This window comes from Castor canadensis, chromosome 5, assembly GCF_047511655.1.
Source record: "Castor canadensis chromosome 5, mCasCan1.hap1v2, whole genome shotgun sequence".
Lineage (NCBI taxonomy): Eukaryota > Metazoa > Chordata > Mammalia > Rodentia > Castoridae > Castor > Castor canadensis.
Window position 1 is genome coordinate 169,566,151 of NC_133390.1, and position 27,799 is coordinate 169,593,949.

At 53.6% G+C, this 27,799-nt stretch overlaps 1 protein-coding gene across 3 annotated transcripts in view; it reads right to left on the reverse strand.

The window, feature by feature from the left end:
- Sulf2 (sulfatase 2) overlaps window positions 1-27,382 on the reverse strand; it is a 96,187-nt gene extending 68,805 nt beyond the window's left edge. The window contains exons 1-2 of one of the 3 annotated variants that reach the window (XM_074074949.1): window positions 27,079-27,382; window positions 6,663-6,934 (exon numbers count right to left, since the gene is read on the reverse strand). In XM_074074949.1, the coding sequence (XP_073931050.1) occupies window positions 6,663-6,837 (175 nt within the window). In that variant the 5' untranslated portion in view covers window positions 6,838-6,934; window positions 27,079-27,382. Of the gene's footprint in view, window positions 1-6,662; window positions 6,935-26,389; window positions 26,508-26,870; window positions 27,017-27,078 lie in introns of those variants that run through there. The other 2 variants (XM_074074950.1, XM_074074948.1) reach the window with 2 other exon arrangements.
- Window positions 27,383-27,799: the final 417 nt, after the last annotated feature.

Genomic DNA, 27,799 nt, shown 5'->3' on the forward strand with positions numbered 1-27,799 from the left:
AAATGCCTTTTGTTTGTTTGCTCAATTCTGTTCAAGTTGAGTTTCAAGATGTCACTTGTAACAAAGAGAATCTTGACCCACACAGCAGGACTATGACTCAGGAGATTTTTGTTTCTTTGTTTTTAGTTTTTGGGACAGGGTTACACTATGCAGCCCAGGCTAGCCTTGAACTCATGATTCTTTCACCTCTGCCTCCCGAGTGCTGGATTATAGCTGGGTACCACCGTGCCCGGCTTGGCTCATGAGTTTACATCCAGTGGAATACTTGCAGCCCCTGTGATACCATGACAACTCTGTAGCAGCAAGCACAGCGACAGTGGAGGAAGAACCCATGGCAGTCTTGATGGAACAGAGTCATTTGCACCTGGAGGACACTGCATGCCAGGCCTGTGCCTGGCTGGCTCTTCCTGAGGGTATGGGCACCAGTTTCCCTCCATTGTGCAGCTGTGAGGGGGTACCCCACTGTTCAGTGCTTCAAGAGACCACTCACGGTGCAAAACAACTTTTTTTGGCGGCATTAGAGTTTGAACCCAGGGCCTTGAGCATGGTAGGCAAGCATTCTACCTCTTGAGCTGTGCCCCTAGCCCTCCACTTTTTTTTTGGTGGTACTGGGGTTTGAACTCACACTTGCTAGGCAGGCACCTTCTACTGTTTGAGCCACTCTACCAGCTCTTTTTTTTGTGTGGTGGGTTTTTTCGAGATGGGGTCTTTAGAACTATTTGCCCAGGCTGGCTTCGAACCACATTCCTCCTGATCTCTGCTTCCTGAGTAGCCAGGATTACAGGTGTGAGCCACCGGCCCCTGTCTCCCCTAGACCTTTTGTTCACATTTTAAGACAGGGTCTGGCTACCTTTGTTTGGGCTGGCCTCAAACTCAAGATTCCCCTGCCTCGCCCTCCTGAGTAGCTGAGATTATAGGTGGGTGCCACCATACTACCAGCTCGCAAAACTACAATTGTTGGGGACAAGTAGCCTTCTGCAGCACTGGCCTGGGAGGCACTAAGGGAATTCCACATACATGACACACACACCCAGGTACTCGGAAATCACAGGACTGAAGACAGAAAGATCATCTTCTCCATTGTACAGCTGAATAAACCAAGACGCAGAGAGGTCAGGTAACTTTCCCAAGGCCACAGAGCATCAGGGTGAACTTTGTCCCTAACTGTAGCTAGACAATGCTCACATCTGGACCTGAGTATTTTCATTTAAAGAGATTCTGAAAGGCAACGAATTCTTCTGAGATGCTCAACATTTGCCCTACAGTTTGTACGATTTTGGGGTACCCTTGAAATCTAAGAGAGCCCCTAAAAGGCATTTTATTTCCACCCAGCATGGACTCTCAGAAGAGTGGGCAGTAGAGACCCAACCCTGATATTCTGTGGCCTGGGGTCCAGCTGTATTCTTAACCTGTGGCCATGGGCCATCCAAGTGGGGTCCCCGTGGACATGACTGACTTGAGGTAGCCCTGGCCCTTTCCAGACCTCACGCTCCTGGTCAGGAGGAAGTCCCAGGAGGCCAATGGCACTTCTAACTCTGCTCAAACCATCCATAACCTCCACGGTGAGGACATGCTGGCTGGGCGGGAGGTGACATCTTGCTGAATTCTAACCACACAGCTCAGGGTTCAGGGTCCACGGCTGCCTGCGAGGCCACCTAAAGCAATGGGTGCTGGGCTGTCGTTTGCAATCAGAATGTGAAGCTTCCTGGGTTTGGGTTGTTTTTTTTTTTTTTGGTGGGAATGGGGTTAGAACCTAGGACTTTGTGCTTGCAAAGCAGGTGCTCTACGCTTGAACCATACTGCAGTCCATTTTGCTCTGGTTATTTTGGAGATGGGGGTCTCACAAACTATTTGTCCAGACTAGCCTTAAACCACAATCCTCCTGATCTCAACCGCTCAAGTAGCTAGGATTACAGGCCTGAGCCACTGATGCCAGGCTAAAGCTTCCTTTTAAGATCAGATTTAAGATTGAAAAAGTAAATACCATTACAGAAAATCTCAAGTACTACAAAGCCAGGATGCTACAGTGATGCTTTTGCCCCAGGCTGGACTTGTCAGGGGCTCGTGCCTGCAACCCTGGAGGCCACCACAGACTAGCATGAACCAAATTAAACCTGTGAGCCCTGGTAGAGGCTGCTGGCTCCACAGCCTCCCTGAGCAAAGGACAGCATGCGATGACCCCAGCCAGTGTGCACCTGCTTCTCCCGCTCATTGTCCTGGTGGAGGGGGAGCTGGACCCCAAGGTCCCCAGGGTTCAGCCAAACAGGGATGTCTGCAGTTGTGCTGAAAATACCTGGCTAACTCAGGCCACCTGAAGACTAGTCTGCCCCTGGAACCAGTCCCCTGGGCATCTGATGCTTCCCAGTGACAACTTGAGTGGAATGCATGCAAGCCCCTCCCCCAGCAGCACTGAGAACAGGCTGAGCCCCCCTCTTGCCCAGCTGGCCTCTCGACCAGACTGTAATGAGGATGGACGGCTGTTCTCTGCCCGCCCGGGGTCTGGAAGGAAGCCTGCCATTAGCTCAGTGGAGAAGCTGCCAGCCCAGAGAGCTGCTGGAGCTGCCGCACGGATGAGCAGAAAATAGCAAATGATAAATTTTTTAGGACCACCCTCTGTGTGCCAGTTGTAGCAGACTGTGAGATAATGTGTTGGGTTTTTTAGGAATATGCATTATTGATCTGGGTCTGTCTTGTGGTTTATAAAAAGCACAGCAGCCCCCCTGACTACTACCTTCCTGTCCCTCACCCAACAGAGGCTTAGCCTGCTTCAAAAGCCAGGTCAAGGGGGCCAGGCATGGTTATTCATGTCTATAATCCCAGCTACTTGAGAGGTGGAAGTGGGAGGATTGCAGTTCAAGGCCAGGCAGGGGAAAAACGTTAGTGAGACCCCATCTCAATTATTAAGCTGGTTGTGGTGGTGTAGCCTGTCATCCCAGCTATGCAGGAGGCAGAGGTAGAAGAAGGATCGTGGTCCCAGGCTGGCCTGGGCAAAACCCCCAGATGCTACCTGAAAAATAACTAAAGCAAAAAAGGGCTGCAGGCATGTCTCAGTGGTACAGCGCCTGTCTAGCAAGGATGAAGCCCTGAGTTCAAATCCCAGTATTGCCAAAAAGGAACCCACAACAACAAAAACAAAAGCTGGGTCTTCTGCCTTGGGAAGATGGTGTTGTTTGTCTACCGAGGGGAAGACTCGAGGCACCAATCCCTGTCATTTCATGCCAAGGGTGGGAACACGCGCATGACAGAACACAGGGGGCTCAGATTTCCCACCACTTCTGTTTCCTGGAATTTATCTTCCAGAAACTCTTCCTTGCAGACACACTGCTAAAGATATTCCCAGCAAGAGTATTTGTGAGAGTGAAAAACTAACAGACACACTAGCAGTCTGGAAACCACTCATTATCCACCCCAGGAAACTGGTTAAGCTGAGTAAGACCACGGGCTCTGGGTTCAAATCCAGTTGAACTACATTCTAGCTGTGAAACCTTGGACAAGTGGCTTAACTTCTCTGTGTCTCAGTTTCTCCATCAGTAAAATGGAGAGAATGCATCTCCGTATTTTAAGTTAGCTATGGTTTTGCTTGTTGTCTGAAACCCTCATCATACCGATAGCTCCTTTCCTTACATCTGCTTATTTGGTTGGTTTTGTTTTGTTTTTTTTCCACAATGCTAGGGAGGAAATCCAGGGCCTTGCTCATGCTAGGCAAGTGCTCTACCAATGAGCAACATCCTCAGTGCCTTGTTAAGAGTCACAGCTGTAAACTTGTAGTCAGACTCTGATGCGAGGCTTCGTGGGACCACACGGCTGTGGGAACAATGCTCTGTGCCTAAGAGCGGGTGTCCAGTTGCTCACATGTTGGTTCAGGTCCCAGATCTAGAAGCTGCCCTTGGGCCTTCTCTCTTCTTTACCCCTAACTCATCATCAATGCATTTCCCACGCATACACCAGGAGGGACCAGCTGTCGCAAGCCCCGTACTGCTCTGGCGCTTCTGTTCTTGCTCCCTGCAGTCTGACTTCACAGGAAGGGGGTCCTATGGGAGACCACAGCCCCTCTGTGCCGAATATCCCCATTTTCATGTCTGTTTCACTAAGAAGATCTCAAAGCTGGGCAAGGTGGTGCAGCCTATAATCCTAGCACTCAGGAGGCCAAGGCAGAAGGACCTGGAGTCAGCCTGGGCTACACAGCAAAACCCTGTCCCAAAACAAACAGAAATAACACCCATGCTTGGCCTGGCCCCAGTGGCCCCCGGCCTCCTCTCTACATTCAAGGCCCAGCCCCTGCATCCCAGCTCTCGAGTGCACTTCTATTATGGTACCTTGGCTGGTCCTGTTCTGTCTCCCTGGAGGCCCCCCAGCCCCCCGGCTCCCGGTACAGTGTGCCCCACAAGCAGATTCATGGTAAGTGCCTGCCGGGAGAGTGCACAGACATCCACGGTGCCTCGGATTCCCAGCATCACAGCAAGACAACACGAGGGCGTCTTTACAGTGCAGGTCCTGTGTGTGAGACTCCACCAGAAGTAAAACTCAGCCCCCGCAATGGGCACAGTCTGTGATGCTCCCAGTTAGCAAAGGCAGCCCATTCTGAATGCAGCTGGAGAGAACCGTGTCACACTGTCCATGAGCCCTGGGCTCTGCTCCCGGCCAAAACTCTTTTTGCACTGAAGACCTTCCTAAGAAAATCTACAAGTCAACCATCACAAGGAACCTCTTAGGTTTCTATGAACGAACTTTCCTGTGCCTCAGGAGACTGAATCAATTTACCTAGTAAACTCTCACATTTGCTGCCACCAGCAACATTCTATTGTCCTTTGAGGGTAGACAGAGGCTAGGGGCCCATCCTTTGCTTGATCAGCAATTGGCCATCCTTCCCACAGCTCCCTAGAGCCTCTGAGACCTGGTCCCCTCTCCAGCCTCATGTTTTACCTCCCTTCCCAGGCGCCAACCACATCTGCCTTCTTGGTCCTACCTCACGGCCTTGCTCATGCTGTTCCCCCAGCCTGGAACACCCTTTCCCCCAACTTTTACGAATCTAACTTACAGGAGAAGGAAAATGCGTCGGGTGTGCACTGCCTGGCATGGTAGCCGCGAGCCACAGTATCTACTGGGCACCTGAGGGGTGGTGGCCCTAAGAGAGGTGTGCTGTGAGTGCAAAATGTATGCCTAGTGCCAAAAACATCGTGAGGAATGCAGAGTGTGTCACAAATAATTTTTTTTTTTTTTAATGGTACTGGGGTTTGAACTTGCTAGGCAGGCGCTCTATCACTTGAGCCACTCCACCAGCCCTGTTTTATATCGGGTACTTCATTTATTTTTAATTAGGATGTATTTGTTGTACAGAGGGGATTCATTGTGACAATTCCAAATAGGCTTATATTGTATATTGGTTAGATCACCCCAACATCTCTCCCCCTTGATCCTCTCCCTGCCCCACATAAAGCAATTCCAAGAAGTTCCTTTCTTTGAGTAATTTTGAGATAGGGTCCTGCAGAACTATTTGCCTGGGCTGGCTTTGATCTGCAATCCTCCTGATCTCTGCCTCCTGAGTAGCTGGGATTACAGAGGTGAGCCACTGACGCCCAGCGTAAATAATTTCGTATATTGACCACATGTTGAGATGAAAGCAGTTTTCATATGTTGAGTTAAACTAGATGTTATTATAATTCATTTCACCAGTTTCTTTTTACCTTTTAAAAAAGAAGTAGCTACTAGAAAATGTACATTTGTCATTTGTGCTTGTGGCTCACGTTACAGTCGTCTCTTGGTATCCGTGGGGGATGGGTTCCAGGACCATGTTGAATACCAAAATCTGCAGACGCGCAAGCCCTTTATAGGCAATGGCCGAGCGTTTACACAGATAGAAACTACGCACACGCCAACACGCACTAAGAATCTCGAGAGGACTTACGACGCCCTACTACAATGCAAAGGCAGGGGAACGGTTGTTGCCCTGTATTCTTCTGGGAACAATGACAGGGACAGAAGTCTCTGTGTGCTCGGTACAGGGGCGATTCTCCCCAGTACTTTTGCTCTGTGGTTGGTTGACTGCGTGGATTGGAACCCTCAGCACAGAGGGGCCGACCGTGTTCCCCTGGGGCAGCACTGACAGGGCTCCATGTGGAGAAAGGGAACGCATAAACCAGGGAAGTCAGGGAGAAGACACAGGCAAGGGGAAGAGGTTTCGACAGGCAGAATGTCACAGGCAAGTGGGAAACAGAAGTGAAGTCCGACGCCCAGGAGCACTGGTTTAGCTGGAATGGCCCCCTCTTGGTAGCCTCATTTATGGGGTCCTCACCTCCCACCCCATGCTCATAAAAACCTGGTAGAATGCTACATGCAAATGAAACCCATAGTTTGGCAGAGTTTAGGTGACAGGACGGCTGAGGTGCAGCCCCAGTGGCTCAGGTGGGGACAGTGGTTGACAATAATGAGCTGGCCTTAGTGTGTCTTCTCTTAAGACTTTGGAGCGATCCAGGAACAGCTCTGCCTTAGGAAAAGGCTTCACACTCCTAATCTTGGGGGTCAGCTGGGAGGCCATGTGTGTGGGGGCCATCCAAGAGTGTGTGGGCTTGAATCCACTCAGGGGTGAACACCACACGTCTACACAACTGCTCTGCACTGGGGGGCCCAGAACCCAGAGGAACCCTGCTGGTCCCAACGCTTACCCAGCTCCACGTCCTGGTCATCAGTGAGCACGAGGATGACATTAGGCCGGATATTCCTGTGGTCCCTCTGGAATCGGCCTTTCAGGCGGTGGTGGGACAGGAAGGCCGAGCTCCCGCCCAGCAGGGAGAAGAGGGCAGCAGACAGCAGCCAGCGTGGCAGGCTAGGGGACGCCATCCTAGACTGTGGCTGGCTCCCGCTTCTTTAGGGAGGCGGAGGCTGCAGCTGTGTTTTGTGGGTGGGCTTCTTCCCTTCCTCCTTCCTTACTCAGGGCCTGAGGAAAACGAGAATCAGGTCAGCGTTGCATTAGGCAGTCATCTTGCACAGTGGAGTCCCTGTGTGGCGGCACCGTGCACGAGGGTGTCCTTGCACAAGGGAGCAGCACCCGGCCATACGTGGGGATGGATTTGCAATAGACTCAGTGGGCAGACGAGTGGAGAGGCCTCTGTGACCACACCACCGTCCCTGGGCTGTTGGATGTACGGCGACAGCCTGGCTCTGAAGATGAACCTGATTCTGCAACAGAATACAGAAAGCTGAAGTGGGGACGGCTGGAGGGGACATCCCCTGCCTGACACCTCTGTCTGGCTGCGGGGTGAGTTGTGGATGCTGCAGCACACAGTAGGGCTGTCAGTGTGGCTTAGACACTTGAGCTTTGTGTTCCTGTCTCTCCTGGGTTCAGCCAGGGAGGAGCCTCAGTTTCCTCACGGATGGAAGGGGGGATGCAGCCCAGCAAGGGAGATGCATGCAAGTCCCTTATCAACGGGCCCCATAGGTTGGAAAAAGGATTCACATCCATTTTAAGTTGCAGAATAAACAAAATGACAAGAGAGAAGGCTGAAGGCTAAAAGGTAGAGGGGGAAGAGCTGTCACATTCCAGTGTGGTCCCAAGGCATCCCCTTGACGTCAGGTCAGACTCTGTCAAGGGAAGGGAATGAGGAAGGTGGGGGCAGTGGACCTCGGACCTCAGCTAAGCAGGCCTTGCTTAGTGAACAGTGCTGTTCACTGTGCTCATTTTTTTCCTTCCTAAGGAAATGAGCCTCAAGTCCTGGCCAGAAACAGGCTTTGGTGTCATTTATCAGAGTGTGAGACAGAGGGAGGGAGGGCGGGAGACTGAGAGAGAGAATGAATGTTGGGAGGAAACCAAGTGCCATGATTCAGACTCATCTTCATGGCTGTGACCTTGAAGGAGTCTACTTGTCACGCTGTCCATGGAAACCCCAGGACCCTCAGAGGTACTGCCCATGTCCCCTCTCCCGGGACACTACACAGTAGTACTGAGGGGTCCCTACCTCCAACCCCTGCCATCCTCCACTCTCCCAAGGGCAGCCAAAGAATCTTCCTAAAATGGGATTCAGCAGGGTCTGGACCTGAGAGAGCAGTGAGGCTCACAGAGCCCAGGCTGAAGGGGACACTCACTCCTGGTCATACAAGCTCGAGACACTGGTCTCACCTGGTGACAGCCAGTCCTGTGCCTACTGGTTCAATCCTCCACTGGCTTCTCACGGCTTACAGGGTTAGTGCAAACTCCCTGCTGGCTGGTGTGACCTGTCTCTGCTTACCTCTGCCTCTTCCTCCCACTGTTTTTCCAGGCCTACTAGCTTCTATTGCTTGAATGAGTCAGGCTCATTTGTGCCCCAGGGCCTTTGCACTTGCTCTTTTATAAACTGTAAGAGTTTCTCTCAGGGTTTGTATGATGGGCTCTTACTCCTCTGCTGAGTCAAGCCACTAATATCACTTCTTGGGCAGCCTTTCCCTGGTCACCTATGTAAGGAGCTGTCCCACCCCAGGCGTTCTGTTTTTATCACCTGTTTTATTTCCCTCAATCACTAAAAACCTGCAATTATTTATTGTCTAGCTGACACCCACTAAAGGGTTGGTTCCACAAGGACAGAGATGGGTTTGTGTTGGTCACAGCACTGGCCCCAGCACCCAGAGCTGTACCTGGCACAAATAAATCCTTAGATAAATAGGAAATGGAGGGTCTGCTAAGGTCTCCCAAATCCTGCAGAGCGAAGGATGCTGGGCTCAGGTATGGCTGTGCCATACCCTGGATCTACAAGACTCAGAGGCCCGGCTCACTGACACCTTCCCCAGTCACCCCCAGGGGTCCCCAAAGAGTAGTTGGCTCTCTGGTTGTCTGGGCAGTGAGGTTGCTGCCGAGGCCCCGGGAAGGCACTGTCTGCCCCCCCTGTGCATTCTGCACCTCTCAGCGGCAGGGGAGCCAACCTCTGTGGACTGTTGTCTGATCTGGCTCTGGTCGGTGGCTGCAGGCAGGAGGAGGTGGGAGATGAACATCTGTTCTCTTCTGCTCGGTCTCGAGCCTGCAGCAGCCACAGAGCTCTCCACCGATGGCCATAGCTCCTGCTGGGGCCCCTGCCTACTGCCAGTTCCTGGGGCCACACTCTTCTTGGTTGGTCCCTAAGCCCTGGTAGCCTCTGACAACTGTGGCTGTATCACCTCAGTCACTGTGGGGAGCAGCCCCCCGAGCTTGGGGCTGGGCTGGGACAGGACATCTTCACAGAGGGCTGGGCTGCCACAGCCCCACAGAGGTAGGGATGCAGTGGTGGAGGAGTCTTAACCGGGATCAGAGGGTCACAGCACAAGAGAGGGCAATTTTCTTCCTGCTAAAATCCACATCTCACACCAGCATGCTTAAATGACACTGCTTTGTGTCACCCTGAGAGAGTGAGCAGGCACTCTGGACTTGCTAGCTCCAGGCTGGCTCCATGCTGGTGTCAGGACCCCTCCTCCAGGGCAGGGAGGGTCCTACCTGCCAGCAGGTGCCCTTCCTTCCTCCACATGGGAGTCAGAGCTCTACAACAGGGGGCAGGGTACCAGGAGCTAATTATTCCATCAGCTCAAGTCATCGGTGGGTCGATCTGTGATGAATCCCCGGCTCAACTCCTCCTGGCCTTGTGCCAGTCTTGCTCCAAGTGCTGAAGAAATCAATTTAAAATGGCACAAGAGATTCTGCCTCCATTTTTTTCCCCTTCTTGGTAAATATCCATAGTGGCCAAGGTGTATCTCCATGAATTTGCACCATGTCACCAACGGGTGTTCTGTCCACACCTGGGACACCAACTCTCCCACCTTATCTTAAGGTTCAGCTGGTCTGTTCTTCATCCTGTCTTCCCGCAGACCTTGATGAAGTCCCCAGCCTAGCAGGTCCCTCTCATGCAGATCCATCTGTGGATCTGCAGAGAAGCAGGTCTGGGGTGACTGACGATCTAAGTACCACAGCTGAGGGTTTAGAACGCCTGAGATCTTGTCCAGGATCCTGGAGAGATCCAGATGGGCTGCTTTCCTCGGAGGGTTGCCAAACCCCATAAGAGGGGTGGAGAGAAGTTGAGGAAGGGCCAGGCAGTGGAGCGATGGCAGAGGACAAAGTGGTCACAGCCGAGCAGGGCACTGGACAGGTGGGACACTCCCATGAGAGTAGCGGGGAGAGGAGATCATGGGGTGTGCAGAGATGCCCCATGAGCGGGGGCCAGAGCCCCACCACAGACCTGGACCCTCCATATGGTTCAGAATTCTCTTTACAGATACACAGCCTCCCGTGTGTGGGGACAATCCCACTTTCTAACTTGACCTCGTCAAGCAGCCAGAGGAATCCTGGTAAGCCCAAGGCAAAGCCCACCTTCTCTGCTGAAAAGCTTCCAAGGGCTCCATCCCAAGCAGAGTAAACCCCTCAAGTCTTCTGAAGGCTGCCAAGACCCTATGCATCTTGTTCCACTACCTGACTTTCTCCCTCTCTGTTCTCCTTTGCTCACTCGGCTCCAGCCACATGGCCTCGGTACCGTTCCTTGTACGTGCCCCATCCCAGGACCTTTGCACTTGCAGTTTCCTCTGCTTGGAGCCTTCATCCAGATATCTTCCTCACTGGCCCCTTCTTCACCTCCTCCTCATCTATGCTCAGATTCTTCCTTTGCATGTTGAAACTGAAGCCTCTGCCTCCCCAATAGCATATGCCACCTTCACCAGCTATTTTACTTATTTCTTTGTTAGTCTCCCCATCAGAATGTCACCTCCCTGAGGGAGTACATTTTGGTCAACTTTGTTCACTTCTATATCCCAACACCTAAGGTAGTACTTTGGACATAGCAGGCACTCAAATATTTACTGACTTAAACCAGGCATGGTGCCTATAATCCCAGCTACTCAGGAGATAGATTGAGGATCGTATTTTGAGGCCAGCAAAAAGTTAGCAAGACCCAGTCTCAACCAACAGCTGCGTGTAGTGGTACACCTCTGTGATCCCAGCTACGGGGCATTGGCTATCCCCAAAATAACTAAAGCTAAAGGGGGCTGATAACATGCCTGCCTGGCAAGCAGAGGCCTTGAGTTCAAACTCCACTATGGTCAAATATGTATGTATATATGTGTGTATACAAGTATGTGTGTGTATATATATATATATGAGAGAGGCTTAGCAGAAAAATTTCTCCCTAAATTCCTTCTCCAAGCACAGTCCTCCCACTTTACTTGGAGGCCATTGTTCTTCTCATTCCCATTACATAGTTTGGCTGCAGGGTGGACCACATGAGCAGGTGGAGACAATCAGCACCTCCCCTTTCTTTAGATCCAGCAATTGGCCCAGAGACAGACATGACCCAGGTCTGGCCAATGAGAGAAAAGGAATCTTGGAGACTATGGAAAGGCTGCTGGGGTGGCCAGGGGAGGATCGGGGAGGAAGGAGGGGTGCTGATGGCATCTGCCCACTGGATGGAGCCCAAGAGAGGCTGCTGGTGACACTGGGCTGAGCCATGGTGCACACTGTAAGGAACTTTTGTATTAAGCTACTTCAAGTTAGGGCTGCCACTTACCATAGGAAGCACCTAGTCCCACATAGTAACTCCCTGAAAGATAATAGATGATACTGGTGATGCCTGGTGCTGGTGATTGATTCCTGTAATCCTAGCCACTCAGGAGGCAAAGATCAGGAGGATCAAGGTTTGAGGTCAGCCTGGTCAAAGAGTTCTCTAGACCCTGTCCGAAAATACCCAACACAACAAAATGGCTGGTGGAGTGGCTCAAATTATAGAGTGCCTGCTTAGCAAGCATGAGGCCCTGAGTTCAAACCCCAGCAGCAGCTGGATGGTGGGTACAGAGAGCTGAGTGGGAGGGGTGAGAACGTGTGGCCCAGCAGTTACCTAGAACCACCCCCCCCCCACACCCCTTGTTAAGCCTTCCCCTCCCTGGTATCTCTCCTTCTTCCTGACCACAGGCTCTCTGGACTGCTGTCCCCTCTAGGATCGTCAGTGACAGGACAGGAGCTCTGGGAACCTACTTGACAGTGTCTCCCTATCTCCCCTTCTGACCCAAAATCTCAGTGGCCTCTGTGCTGCTTTTGGAATTCAACCTGGAGGCAGGGAAGGAAGGCAGCTCTAAGAGCAGGATGGGGTAGGAAGGTTCTGCAGACAGAGAGAGGAAAGATTTAAGAAAAAGGCTCAGGATCCAAACAGGAAATCAGGGCCCAAAGAGAAGGGTATGGAGTAGGCCAGAAACTCAGGCTGAGATCCAGGGCCTGTGTTAAGGATGGATGCTCTGAGACCTCCTCAAAGGCTCCTCCGTGCCAAGCACTGTTCTTGGCAGTGTGGATGAAACGGTGAGAAAAAAGGTCGCTGCCCTCCCTCACCGGGTCACCACATAAAAAGCTGGGGTTGAGAGACTCCAGCCGGGCACGAAGGGCGAGAACACAGAATAGGAGTGATGGCAAACCATGGGTGAATTGCTGCGACAGGGTCATGGGTCACGGCCAGGTCTCAGGGGGGCTGAGCATCTGCTGTCCCGGGCAGATGTCCAGAGGCCAGCTGACCCACACTGTCCCAGCTCAGGGCACGTGCTCAGAACCAGGATTATTTCATGACTGGTGAAAATAACTCAGACAGAAGTCTTTCCTAGTGGAGCTGGCGGGGAGAGGGGAAGATGACAGCTTGGTCATGCTGAGTGGCCGTGGGATGGGGTCTGGAGCCTGAATGCCTTGGTTTGACTACTTAATGCTTGTGGGGCAAGTAATATAACTTTTGTGGCCTGTCTTCATCTGTAGAGTGGGGACAGTAACAGATCAGTATACAGTAAGCGCTGGATACATGCTGGCTGGTGTTACCTGCTGGATCTGGGCTACCCAGCACTCTTTCACTCTTCTTTCTATAACCGCACCCAGTTTTCATTTGGGGATCTTTTTCTCCCTATCTTTGGTCCATAAAATTAGGTCCCAGCTGCAGAGAGCTAAGGATAGACCATGTGATCAGGCATTAGCCAATCAGAGTAATCTAGGCCCTTTGGCCTGACGGTCCAAAGAGGAGTCCACTTTTTCCAACTGGCTGCCTCGGTCATATCATTCCTGCAGGGATGGGGAAGGCTCTGCCACCATCTTGCTTCACACAGAAGAGGGCCTTTCTGTGAGGTGGAGTGTACTTGACTCTTGACATTTGAGGCCTGGATCCAGCTAGGCCTGAAGGAGAGAGATAGACTGCCTGGTTCTCTGTCTCAATTAATTCCTTAATTAAAGAGGTCAACATCCTCTTGGACTCCTTCAGGTCATCCTGAGCTGCTTTTTTTGTCAATTGCAACCCAATGAGCTCAGAGGCAGAGTAGGAGGCAGAGAGCTGACTCGGGGGGCTTCCTACACAGCCCCCTGCCTCTAGGTGCAGTGAGATCCAGAGCTGGGCCTTCCAGTTGCAGCCAGGCCTTCTGGGCCTGTGCCCAATGCTCCACCCTACTGCAGAGAACTTTCCTCCCCCTTCTTTGTCAACTGGTAAGAGAAGGTAGTATGGAAAAGCCGAAGAAGCGCGGGCACGGGAGTCATGAATTCTGGTCCTGGTGTGGCCACCACCTAGGCCTCACTTTCCTCCCTGCCTGGCCTTGAAGGCAGGGTGGGTAGAGAATAGCCAAGTGAAGTAAGTACTCCTGCTCCCTGCCTGCCCTGTCCTCAGGTCCAGGTCTGCCTCTTCACAGCACTGAACACCCGCTGTGGCTTCTTTCCTCATGCATCTCTGAAGACTTTTATCTCACAGGCTGGGGGTCATTTCTCTTCTGCAAACTGCAGACATGCCTCGTCTATCCTGTCTATCCCTGTGGCTCCAGCCCCTGGCAGTCCAGCTGCTAAATCTCCCAGAAGTCAACAAATAGCTCCTGCGTACCACCCCTGTTCTCAGTGCTGTGGACAGTCCTTGTGGGTCAGACACCAAGGTCAATTACGTGGCAAATGAAGCATTGAGTCCTAAGGAGATCCAGCAGGGAGAGGTTGGAAATGCTGTGTGTCACTTTAAACAGGGCGGTCAACAAAGGGTTCCCTGAGAGTTGACAAGTGGCAGAGCTCTGAAGGAGGGAAAGGATTATGCCTTGTGGATGTTTAGGGTAACAGTAAGTGCAAATGTCCTGAGGCAAGAACATGCCTGGGTGCTTGAGGAACATAAACTGGTTCAGTACGGCTGGTGGGGGGGGAGCTGGCGGGTTCTGGCCTGGGGTGATGGGATCTGGTGTAGGTTTTAACAGGATTCTCCTGGCTAAGCATGGAGAACAGACTGCAGAATGTGCAGAGAGACAACTGCTGCGGTCCAAGCAAGGGGTTCTGATCAGGGTGGGCATAGTGAAGGTGTGGGAGGCAGCCCAGTTCTGGATATTGTCCAGTGAATAAATGAATCAATTACTAATCCTGGATAACGATTTACCCCAGACTGGCACCAAATCTTTTTTTTATGCTCAGAGACGTGACCAGAAGGGGAACAGGACTTGGCAGGAACGGCCAGTCTGCATGCACCGCAACTGGCAGTTCTCCAGAGCTGGGACTTGAGTCACCTGGCCTCTTCTGTGAACTGGGCTTCCTCACAGCCTAGTGACCTCAGTCAAGGTTTGAGTTTCCAGGTGGCCACTGAGGGCTCCAATAGCAGGCAGAACTGCCTGGTTTCTTCCATGGTCCCACGGAGCTCCTTCCATGAGTCCCTGGTGTGAGCGACACACCATCCAGCCAGATCTGAGTGGCTTCAAAGGCAGCACTTGTGCCATGCCACTCAGTAAGTGGGGTGACCTGAAGGCCTCCCCAGCTTCCTCTTCCTTCTCATAGGACCCAGAGCGGTTAAAGCAATGCTGTTGGTGACCAGAGGGTTCCAAGGGGGCAGGAGGGAAGAAAGGTGGCCTGTGTGGTTGGTCACCCCAACCACGTGGCCTCTCATTCTGAAAATCCATCTTCCTAGGAGGATTGGAAATGTCTTTTTTATGTGAAATTTAGCGAACATTCATTTCTTACCACTTACTATTTTTTGGCGGTACTGGGGTTTGAACTCAAGAGTTTTGAGCTTGCTAGGCAGGTGCTCCACCACTTCAGCCACGCCTCCGGTCTGATTGTTTTGAGATAAGGTCTTGCTTTTTACCCCAAACCCCAGGCCAGTCTGAACTTAGATCCTCCTATTTTCTGTTCCTGCTATTGCTGGGATGACAGGCATTGGCTACCATGCCCAGTCATTGGTTGAAATAGGGTCTCCCAGACTTTTTTTTTAGCCAGGGCTGTCCTGGGAACCGTGATCATCTTGATCTCAGCCTCCCAAGTAGCTAGGATTGTAGGCAAGAGCCACTGGCGCCTGGCTCCTACTTCTTTTCTTTTAAATGCCCCCTCCTTGTTTTTAAGCAGGAAGGAAGCCACCTGACATGCCCAGAAAGCCACACAATGTGCACGATGTGATTTGGGGAACTGGCCTGGACCCCCAGCTCTTCTGGCTGCTGATGTGAGAATGATTAAACTTGGGCTTTGGCCCCAGAGCCCCGAGCTCAGGGCCACGTCACCAGGATGCTGTCCAGGAGTCCGGGGGAGGCTGCTGTGTACAGAATCCATTCTCACAGAGGTAGCTGGCTCTCAGGGGCACGAGTGTGGATACAGGGCTGGGTCTGGGAAGGGTGTGACCAATGCCTGGCAGGCAGAAACTCGCCCGAGCCCACACAGCACTTTACCAGGGTGAACCATGACCACAGGTCTTACAGGTGTGTCCAGGAAGCTTCTGGTAACACAGCAGCCTCTGGGCCCCTCCATGGGGTGACACGGTGACCCGCACCCTGTCCTGCACATCAGGGTGTTGGGAGTTGTGCTGGCTGCCTGCTCACTGCCCATTTACTTCTCAGCTACTCCCTTTCTCATCTGTTTACCTAGGATGGAAGTCTCTCTCCTCCAAGGGGAGGACCCTATTGCCCTGGGCCCGGTTCCTCACCTCAGCCCTGCTCCCATTTTAGGCCGGGTCACTAGGGGGCTGCCCTGTGCCTGGCAGGATGTTAGCAGCATCCCTGGTCACAAGCTGACCGACCCCAGGTCCACAACCATCCTAGACGCTGCCATGGTGGATGATGCTGAGGGTGGAAGTCAGTGATGCTGTGCTCAAGGTCCTGCTTGCCTAAGGGCTTTGGGCTCTTTCTTCCCAGTGAGCGGCCTCCCCGAGGCCCATGAAGGAGGTACGATGGACTCTGGCCTGACGGTTCAGAGGCCTGGCCTGCTTGTGACCAGATTCAGTGTTGTTCATGCCTGTGCAGCTTCCACTGGAAATGAGGACCACTGTGTCCCCCCCACTGGGGGCCATGCAGGCTGGCCTGAGGCCTGGCACTGCAAGAAGTCTGATGTTGTTCGTCACCTTTGCAAAGGGGCACCTGTCCCCAGTGGCTTTGTCTAAAGCAGGGGCACAGATTCAAATGCTCCCAGGGGCCAGGCAAGAGACTTGAGTAAGTGAAGGGGCCCAGGGTCAGGGGAGGAGGTAGGGTGGGGCCTCCTGGAACCACACTGGAGACACCATTTCCAGGGTAAAAACATGTGGTCCATTTTAAATACTGGCCAGGCAAACAGGTCCCATTGGGGCCTGGCTGGGGAGCTATTTGCAATGCAAAGCCATCGGATCTTTTCTGAGCACCTGCTATAGGCCAGGCACTATGGGTGATGCTAGACAAGGCAGTGGACATGAGGCAGGCCTGTCTTCAGGTACTGACATTCTGATGGGGACAACAGGTAATTAACAAATGAAGAGGAATTTCAATGGGCTAGAGTAAGTCAGGGGAGGCTTCTCGGAGGAGGTGCCATTTGAGTTGAGACCAGAAAGTGGGTGAGAAACTAGTTATTTGCTGCTTTTGAAGCAAAGGAAAAGCATGTGCAAAGGCCCAGAGGTGGGAATAAGCAGAATAAAGAGCAGCATACAGAATGGGGAAGGAGAGTGGCGTGCTGGCACAGGTGATGGTGGACATTGCTTCACCCCAGCCCAGGCCTTGTGGGCAGTCCATGCCTAGTGTCCTTCCAGGGTGTTTAGAGGAAATGGGAATCGAGTACAGAAATCGCCACCTCTGTTCTTTGTCCCTTTGTCTCATTGAGGACAAAGCTTCCTTGGCAGGGAGTTACAAAGTTATTTTTGCAAAAGGCCTTTGGCCAAAAGCAATAAAGTCGGACTTGAACAGAGTCATTATTCACTCCTAATTGTGGGCTGGCTGTCAGCGGGGACAGCCACAGGGGGGACTGACCATTCCAGTCCTCATCCCCCACCCTGTGCTCTGGCCCTACCCTTTCCCAGCCCGTCCACACCACAGAACATGGGCTCATGCTTCCAGGGACTGGAGTTTCCTTCGGGAAGGACACGTGGGGAACAGGATATTTTGATTGTCTGGCATTAATAATCCAATTATTTCTTCCCTTTCTGCTGGACACGCAGCCGAGCGGGCTGTCCTCCCCCACCAAGACTCTGCAATTAGCTCACAAGCTGCTCATTAGCTTCCCTTGGCAACGGCGGACGCTCACAGTGAGCCCAGAGCTCGGCCCACAGGCGGGGAAGTCTGAGGGAGCGACATGTACCCATCACCTGCTGCTGGGGATGTGAGTAGAGGGCACATGGGACACTGGCCCCGTCCCCCTGTGTGCCTTGCAACCTGACAAGCACCTGCACACAGACTGCACTGGGCAGGAAGTTGGCTCAGGGTTCTGTGCCAGCCCCATTTTCTCTGGCTAGCAGCTGCAGACTAGGGGACTCTGGGTGTCACAAGGTATGCTGACATGGAGTGGAAGAAAGGGGTGGCAAATGGGTGGCCAGTGTCCACAGGAGGGTGGGTGTGGCAGGTGGGAATGTTTCTAGTATGTCCCCAGACTCTTGTTACTGTGTAAGCTCTTCTTGTCAGGAGCCAGGGCAAATCGCCCCATTTTCCAGATGAGGCCACTGAGGCACGACAGGGCATTGGCTGTGCCTTATAAAGAGAAAAGTGCTCCCAGGTCCCCAGCAGCCCCAAACTATGGGGACTGGCCAGGAAAATCCACCACACAAATGTGTGTATTCTGCTTATGCCAGACTTAAAAGCTTCATTCATTGATTTAAAATGCTAACTGCTTCTGGGGCCAGGGCCACCCAGTAGGCCATGCAAGGATCCAACTTGTCTGTCCTGCATCTGGACCCCCTCTTTGCATAGCAGCACCCTAATTTACTTTTGAGGACAGTCTTCCCTGCCAACATGGCCACCTTCTCTTGTCAAGGGTGAGCACGTGACCAAGGTAGCCAATCAGGTTCCCTTTGTGTCACAACCTCTCAGTGTCCAGGGCAGGGAAAAGCAGCAGGGTGTGTTGGTCCCCTGGACCCCCAGTTCCTATCTTTCCTGAGCCGGGTCCCCAGCCCTCCTCTTGATCCCCGAGCCTCCCCAGGATCTCCCACTACTTCTGTTTCAGAACGCAGCTGGGCTGCGTAGCGCACACGGGCTCTGTGAATGACAGCCTGGAGGAGCGGGTGGGGAGGAGGAAGAGGAAGCTGGTCTTGGATGCTACTCCACCAGTTTCAAAGATGAACTTTCACGTCCCAGGTGGCCCAAGAGTGACCAGCCCTCCTGCAGGGCTTGCTGACCCTGCTGTGGCACAGGGGGACTGAGAACTAGGTGAGTATATGAAGGCTTTTGCTTTCTCCAAGGGACAAACAGGTTTTGACTTCCTTGCAAAATCTGGATCAGTCACCTTCAGCCAAGGACACCGAACACTGATTCAGACCTACCAGCTGATCTCTAAGCTCCTTCCTTCCTCTTACCCTCACTCCCAAATACTTCCCATACACCCGCCTCACACAGCAGGGAACACCATGGACGAGGTCCCTGCACCCAGAGCCTGCTTTTAGTGAGGGGAGAGAGACAATAAATAAGAGATGATTCTAGAGAATAGCACGTGCCATAAACATAAAATGGGGTGTGTCCTAAGCTCTCTAAGAAGGTGACATTTGAGCTGAGACCTGAAGAACTGGATGGAATGAGCCAGACTCAAGAAGCTATGGAGAGGAACGTCTCGTGATGTTCCATAGCCTGTTTCCAGCATGACTTGCCAGGGTCCCCCCCGACGTCCACGCAGGTGCAAAAGCGGTAGGCAGTTTCCTGAGTCCAGAAACGAACTGTTTCCCACTGAGGCGCCAGGTTTTCTGCACAGTTTTACCCTGCACGGAAGCAAACCCGGATAAGACTGCAGTTTGCTTCATTTGGGAATTCCGGTCAACTGTTCTTCACTGCTTTAGACAACTGTTTATGGCCAGACTGCTTGTGTACCCAAGCCGCCCAAGCATCCACCTGCTGCAGCTGTCAGGTGATGTGACAGAGCTGTCATGGCAGCCTCACGATGGCTTTTAATGATGCACCCTGGCATGGTGTGCACTGCAATGGATGGATTTATTACAGAGCACTTTCCTTCTAGTTTCTTTTAACTCACGGTCAGGGTATTTCCTTGCTGAATATGTGCAGGGAGTTATGTTATCTATGAATTTACTTTAGGTAAACCTGCAAAAACATTTGCTATAAGACAGTGTATGACCTGTAGACGTGGGAGCCACTAAGGTGTCAAACAACAAAGCCCCATTTTCCCTGCCCCTTGTTTGGTCTAGAAGTAAGTACAAACCAACCTTAGGCCAATAAGAAACAAAGCAAGATCTGCTGAACAGTGGGCATTTTTACAAGGTTGTTGCTTTCTGATTAAAAGAGAGACAGCTATATTCCTATATTCCCACTATGCAAAGGAACTTGATTTTTGGAGCTGTGGCAATCATACTGAAACCAAGAGGCAGCAAAGCCAAAGATACAGGACAGAGGAGCAGAGGACAGAGGCTCCTGGGATTTTTGATGACATGGTTGTACTGACAACTAAACGGTGACTTCCCTGCTTTGGACTTTTGGTTACGTGAGAAATAAAACATTTCTGCATAAACCACTCTAAGCCAGGAGCTCCACAACTTGAAGCGAATGCGTCTTGGCACATATTCAAATGCTTAGGACTCCAGGCTATGACGAGGGTCCTGGTAGGCGTCTTGATCTCTGGAATACCCAGAGAAGCGGCCTGCATTCAGAAGTCTGCAGACAGTGTGTCTCTAGAGTGAGCCAGAAACTCAGCTTTTGCCTCATCTAACTTTAACCCAGCACGGGCGTCTCCTCAACTTCCCGAGGCTGACATTTTGTTCGAAGCTCTGTCTCTCCAGCTACGGAGGTGGGTCAAGTCTCCCTGGAGTCCAGACCGCGAGCCAATAAAAACATTCTTCCAAACACATCTGGCGTCCACCTGGCCAAATACATCTTGGGTATGGCTGGAGGTCCCCAAGGATGGCCTCACCCACCCACTCCGACACACAGACCTGCTTAAGGACTGCAGCTGTGGGATGGAATTGTGAAGTCTCCAGCCGGAGCCTGCTGCAAAGCAGCAGGCCAGGACCACTGGGCACCGTATTAAGAGACTATGGTGAGCTCACAACGTCCTGCTGGAGAGAATTCCATGCGCTCAGGGCCAGGCTAGAGGAGAGGTTCTGAAGACCGTGCCAACAGCTGCTCTGCCCAGGAGGCATCACGCACCTGCCAGGGCTGACATCTCACACAACCCCATGATTCCCCCAGCGCCTCCGCTGCCCAGTGAGGACTATACTTCTGTCTGCTCAGCACCAAGAAGTGGGGAGTCAAACAAGGGGCAGCTCAGCCCAAGCCCTCAGGGCTTCTCCAGAGGGCAGCATGTGGGATGCCTAAAAATATTAAATAGATGCACGACAGGCCCTGGCCAGGACTTCAGGGAATAAAATGCATTTTCCCTGGATGAGCGTGTCCAGTCTTCCAGTTTAAATGCCACAAATGTATGGTGACTTCCAAATTCAGGTCCCCAGCCTCACCCAACTGCAAACTTACATAGCCACCACCACTGAGCTGTGGGGTGTGCGTGTAAAGCCCTGGAGTGTCCTCTCACACCAAACCTGACACGTCCACAGCTGAGGTCCAGCTTGTCTCCTTCCAAGGCCCCTTACTTAGAAAACCCCACCTGCTGCCTCTCTGTCATTGCTTCCTTGGCACTCTGATATTCGGGACTGGATCGTTCTTTGTGGTGGGGTTGTCCTGGGTGCTGTAGGATGTGGAGCTGTGTCTGTGGTCTCTACCCACTAGGTACCGGGAACATCCCCTCCCCCAACAGTGTGACAACCAAAATGTCTCTAGAATTGCGTATCCCTAGGGGGTGAAATCACCCTTGGTTGAGGACTACAGCTCGCCCCAATCCTGAACCTTCCACCCATCAGAGTCCTGCTGGCCCAATCTCCAACCCACCCCATTGACCCACTGACCTCCACCCTCAGGCCACTGTTGGCTCCTGCCCAGACTGATGGCTCTTGTCCTGTGGCCTGGCTCTTGCTTACAAAGCATCCTTCTTAAAGTCACCACCACGATCTTTTTGAAACACAAATCATGCCATTCCCTGCCTTTCAGCCTCCAATGCTTCTCCATTTCATTTAAAGTCAAGTCTGAGCATGTCACTTCTGGACCCCATCCCCCTGCTTCCTCACTACCCCCTATCCCACTGGACTTCTCTCTGGGTCTTAAACAAGCATCTTGGGTGGACCGCTGTTCTCTACCTCTGTGCCTTTGCACTGGCTGTTCCCGCTGCCTGGAACAGTTCTTCAGATCCTTCAACACCAGCTTCTTCCTAAAATTCAGGCCACAGCTCAAAGTCACCTCCTCAGAGGGGCCTTTCTGGATCAATGCCCAGGGTTGTTCCCCACTGCTCCCCCTCACACAGTCTTCTTTCATTACATCAGTATTTTGCTTCCACTGTGGAGCTTTTTCTGTGAGGCTGTGCCCATGGCCTTGCTGGCTTCTCCAGCCCTGGTCCCAGGCTAACTCAAGGCCTGGTCGGCAGCAGGCACTCACTGCACACGTGTGCACTGATGAAGCACCATGTGCTGTTAACCTAACCTGGGCAGTGCTGTAGCCATCGTGACGTTTGAGGCAAGGGGTGCCTCTACAAGGCCTCTCCACCTGTGGCCTCACTTTGAGCAGCATAAAGACAAGATCCCCACCCCAGGGCCCTCCTCCCAGACCTCTTGCTGATGAGAATACACAAGGACTCCCTGCTCTCTCTGTGAGCTTTCATTCAGCATGGTCTGATCAAGGGGCAGGATTTGCTTTTTGCTTTATTTTTTAAAAATTAGACAAAAAAATTTTAGAGCCATGTCTCCAGCCCTTTTTGCTTTAGTTTATTTTTTGGACAGGGTCTCACATTTTTGGCCTGGGACTGGCCTCAGACTGCGATCCTCCTACCCATCCCATATAGCTGGGATGACAGGCACGTTCAGCTTATGGAATGGGATCTCACTAAGTTTTGCCCGGGCTAGCCTTGAACCTTGACCTTCCTGGTTTCTACCTCCTGAGTAGCTGGGATTACAGCTTTGAGCCACCATGCCTGCCACAGGATTGCATTTTTTTAAACAAATACTTCAGGATGATTTTCATGGGGTGTATGTGTGGGAGGAGGCTGGGGAAACCTGGCCCCAAGAAAACACAGGACCAAGGTTGCACACCACACTCTGTGGCAGCTCAAGGAGGCCTCTGGTGCCCACTGACCTGAGTGGTGAGAGTGGGGACGTTCTTGTGGTCCTCACCTCAGCCAAGATGGAGACAGGTCCTGTGAGGGCTGCTCGCTTCCCCACAGAACAGGCTTCCCTCTGCCGAGGACCCCAAGCTGTGTTCTCTTAGGCTTAGAGGTCCCAGTGGTTATGTCCTACCTAGCCTGAGCTGATTACCTATAACTCATTCTCTTGGTCAGTGCCTGGAGTGCAGAGCACAGGACAAGGGTCCCAGGAGAGAGAGAGAGAGAGAGAGAGACCTGCTCACTGGGAAAGGGCCTTGTCCTTCTTTTGGGGCTCCAACTACAGGGGACACCAACCAGGGCAGGTTCTTAGAAGTCTGGCTACCTCCATTAGGACAATAGCAGCCAGTATTTACCTGTGCCAGACGCTGTGCTAAGCACTTGACACCGATGATCTCATTCTATCCTTTTCCACAAACCAGGAGACAGGTGTAGGATGAGAACGCTGAGACAGAGAGGTTGAGTCACACGCCCCCATGTCACAACTAGGCAGGCGGCCAGGCAGGCTGGCTGTCCTAACCACCAAGCCCACAGCTTCAGAGCTAGGGAAGGAGACCAGTGCCACGGACGTACAGCACAGCTGGAGGAACAGAAGTCCACGGCAAAACTCTAAGTAGGGTCCAGCTGTGCCTGATGCCAGGCCTCCCTTAGGATGTAGGGTCATGAAAGCTGATAGGGCTCCTTCCTTCACCTTCAGCTGATTGAGTTTTTGCTTTCTGTGGCTTGCAAGAGAAAGGGTCCTGATGACTCCATGTCCTTCTAGGAAAACACCCCTAGCGAGGTTCCATTGCAACCCGAACTCAGCAGCCACTCGGTAAATGCCACCAGATGTCGTGAGACTCTCCTGGCTTCCCGCCCCATCAATTGCTGGGTCTGTAACCCTGAGCCCAACCATGGCCAGCCCGGTGCCTCTTCCCCTCTAGGATCCAAGCATGGCCTCGTTCCCTAGCAACCACCCCAATTAGGCAATCACGCCATTTATCAGAATGCCAATTAATTATAATGATCTTAATGATCTCCCAATTAGATAGTGCCTTGAAGCTGGCTGGATCCAGGGATTTGCAAAGTCCCCACCAGGTGGCCTTGGAGCTCCAGCTCCAGCTCAGCCTCCAAGGACACCAAGGAGAGCATCACCTTCCATCCACTGCTCACTCGGGGCCCAGGCCTGACCATGGAGCCCCTGGACCCTGGTCCCCCTCTGGGGTCACTCTATTGCCCACCACAAGAGGGTCTCACCTCTCAAAGAATGTCCCTCCTCTTGCCATGTGCTCTCAAAGGCTAAAATCCTCATCTAAGTTCATAGCTTTTCCTCAGCCACATTTGATATTTCACTTTACATCTGACCCAGGGACGATGCGTGACACACACACACACAGAAGGAAAAGACACCAAGCAACTGCAACTTTTCCTTAGGGCAAAAGAAAAGCCCCAAATGCAAATCCAAGAGTGCTTGCCTGAACAGTGGAGGATTCTGGAAGTGGGAAGAAACAATAAAGTTTTATTGTCTACTGAGCATGTTTTTTTTCTACATGTAGAAGCAAAGCCAGGGCCATGGAAAAGGAGGTCCCAGTGGTTCGGATGGACCCTGGAGCCTGAAGGCTGTCCACTGACCACTGTCACAGTCGAGGTCTTTTCTGAGCTTCAGTTTCTTCTTTTTTTAACATGGTGACAATCACAGGACCTGCCTCTCAGGGTTTTCCTGTGCTTTAAATGAGTTGTTGTGACTAGGGCTTGTGCACTGCCTGACTGTTACCTGTCAGTCTAGGCTCAACTTCTTTTAACCACAAGATGGTTAGAAAAGCAGCTATCTGTCGGCAGGACAGGGCCTCCGGTTTTGGTGGTCTAAGGACGATAATGGGTAGCACTTGAGGAGCTAGGTGACATTCTCCTAGCTGACCCAGGAGATCAGAAGCTGCCCGTTGAGGCAGGTCCTAGCAGGTAAGCTGCCAAAGCCAGGAAAAGGGAGCCAGAAACATGATCCTCAAATCAAAAGGTGGACTTTGAACATCAGAGTGTGAAACTGCACACTGACTTTTAATCCCCATCCTTGGGATACAGCTGATCCGAGCTGGGTGAGGTCACTTGGGTACCTGTACATCTGAATACACCCCCCCCACCCCGCCCACAGCTTCCCCCCAAGCCCAGGCTTTTTACCATCGTCATTTAATGCTCACATTTGAAAACATATTATTAGGGTTTTAGAAAAAGCCATAAATTCAAATAAAAAACCCAAGAAATACACACAAAACCCCAAGCCACAATGACCCTTGGTCACAGCAGTGAGACCATGCTTGAACTTGGCCGAGGGAGAGCCCTCAGGTGCAAACACCCAACTTGCCATCCGCCAGGCCTACACTACGGCCACCAAGCTGCTTCCAGCCGGAAATCTTGAGTTTTCCTCCTCTAGGAGGGACCAGCATGGTGGGGGAGAGCATGTCTTATGGGCGTGGTCTTCAGTGTCCCCCCCTCCCCCCGCCTGTCTATCTTTAAAGAATGGCTCTGACTTAATCAACCCCACCCTTGTGTCCCGGAAGGTGGAGCTGCAGTGAGGAATCTCCTTCTCCAGTACCTAGGAGGTGAACAATTCCAACGCTGGAGAGAGAACAAATCCAGGGGTGTCCTCCAGGGAGAGGCCATCTCACCTGCTCCCTATTGCCCCTGAGACCAGGCTCCAGAGCAGCCTGGGGGAGGGAGGGAGAGCCCTGTGGGAAAGAGGCAGGGGACAGATGGAGGGGCAGAGGGCCGTCCCAACATGCACAGATGAGCAAACGCCCAGATTCAAACGTAGGCTGAACGTAATTACTTGGTTAATTAAATATTGACTTTTAACTCAAAAAGTGATTAAAACAAGCTGCAGGAAAGCCTGGCCAGAACGGGGGCGGGGCGAATCAGAACTTTCAAGCGGCGGGGGCGGTGGGGGGTGGGGTCACAGTGAAGGTCTGTGTGCTCTTCCTACTGTGTGCAGGGCCTACTGTGTGCAGGACGAAATCCTGGGGTTTGGAGCGGCTGGCCAGGACTTCGGGTACCTCCCTACATTTTCCCATTGTGGGACCGCATTTCTCCCAGCAATGATCTTCCCTCCCATGATCCCGCGGTTCTGGGGCAGAAACTGCCCTCCACCTCCCTGGCATGCACCATGGTGCCTGGCATGCACCATGGTGCCTGGCACGACGGCTGTTCCAGAAGCGCTTGTAGAACGAATGAATGAACTACTACAAAGAATGTTTAAGTGCACTCCTAGAGATCGCTGTAGCGTCACCGCCAGAATTTGTGAAACCCGGGAAGTCCGGGAAGAGGAGCGTCTCCACAGGACGACGAAGCGGGTTCTGTGCTAGCCTGGGAGGAAGTTTGCCTTTCCGATCTCATTTGTCCTTTTTCTATTTGCGAGTTCCCAGTCACTAGGAAGATCGGTCCACCGCTTTCCCGTGTCCTGCCCGGACAAGCCCCACGTGGACTGGCTTCCCGCAGCTCCTCAGGATTTAAACCCCAAGGGGTCAACGGGGCCATCCCTGTGCGGCTGGCGGGCCAGGCGCTCTTCCCCCGGGGCCACCAGGGCTCGGAGTGGCGCGCCCGCGGGTCAGGGGCGCGGCGGGAAGCTGCTCGCCCAGCCCGCCAGCCGGGTCAAACGGGTCACCCCCCTGCGGCCGCTGGCGCCGGAGCCTCCCCCTGCCCTCCCGGTTCCACCTCCGTGCACGGCACTGGGGCCGGAGCTCGAGCCCGGGCCGGAGCCGGGCGGTCAGGACCGACTCCGGCTCACCTGGGCGGCGCTCGCGGCCATGCTCGCCCGCGGCGAGGCTCAGGCTGCAGGGAGTCCCGCGCAGCCCGGAGCCCCGGCCCGCCCCCGCCCTGCGCCCCACTCACCAAACGCACTGCCCCGGCGGCCTCACCCGGAGCGGGGCGCTGCCGCCTCTGCCGCAGCCCAGCCGGGCCGCGGGGCGCAGGGGACTCCGCGCCGCTGCTGCTGCCGCCGCCGCCGCCGCCGCCGCTGCTGCATCCCCGGGCGAGTGCGGCCGCCGCTGCTCCTCCTCCTCCACCTCTCCCCGCCCCCGGCCCGCCGCCGCCAACTCGGCCCCCGCCCGGCGCGCCGCCCTCGCCAAAGTCCGGCTTCGCGCCCCGCCCGCCGCTCCTGAATCGCCCCGGCTCGGCCAGCCGCGCGGCCCGAGCCAGCCCTTGGCACGGCGCGCCCGGCCCCGCCTGCCTGTTTGCCTGCCCGCCGGCCGCCGGCCTCGGCGCGGGGAGGCGGGCGCGCGCCGGGGCGGGGAGCGCCAGGCCTGGGCGGCGCGCGGCGGGGGCCCGGGGACCCGGCGGCGGCCTCCGCGCCCCCCGCACGCGAGCGCTTTACCTCCGGCTCCGGGGACGCACGGCCCGGCCGGCCACCCGGCTCTGCTGGCCCCGGCGCGTGGCCCTTGCCCGAAGTCCGGCCCCGGACGGGGCAGCGTGCGGAGAGCAGGGTCCCAGCGGCACCCGGCCTCCGATGCCTCCGGACCCGGCTGGCTGGCCGCGCTCCCGGCGCCGAGCGCGCACCCTCGCCGGGACAGACGCACACTCACCCGACACACACTCGCTCCCGCTTGCCCTCGGCGGAGAGTTGAAACAGATGTGGGATTCGCCCAGGAGCTGGAAACGGGGGAGGGACGCGAGCCAGCGCCGCGCGCGCGTGTGTATGTGTGTCACAGAGACAGGGGGCATTGCTAATAAATCAGATATCGTAATAAAGTCCGGAGGGCCATCGACCAGGTCCACTTGGCCGGGAACGGAGAGCATCCGTGCCTCTTTTCGCCTTTCTTTTTCTCCTCCCTCAGAGCTGGACGGAGCCCCGCGTTCTTGGGGCGGGAGCTAGTGCACCCCTAGTAATGACACGTTAATAAATGTTTTCTTTTATCTGCTTTCACAGGGGCTCGCCCCGGTCTGCAAACACCCGACAGCCTTTGCTGAAAGCCCCCGCTCGCCTCTAACTGCACACACTTGCCATTGGAGACGCCGGCTGGTGCCGACCTCCTGCTAGATTGCAGGAAGAACTGTCCCCGAGCCCAGGACCTTCCCACGCGCCTCGGAAGCTCTCCGAAAAATTAACTTGAGCTTAAGTGAAAACAGCAGCGTTGCCCAGAAATGGCCCGGGAATAGCAAAGAAAGAAGAAACCCGTTTCATCCAGAAGCCGGGAAATGAACTCCAGGTGGTGCTGTCTACCCGTTTCCACTGTCCCCGAAGCCACAGAAGAGGCCTAAGGGCGGGACAGGCAGGGTTTACAGAGATGGATGAAGAGTTGGCAG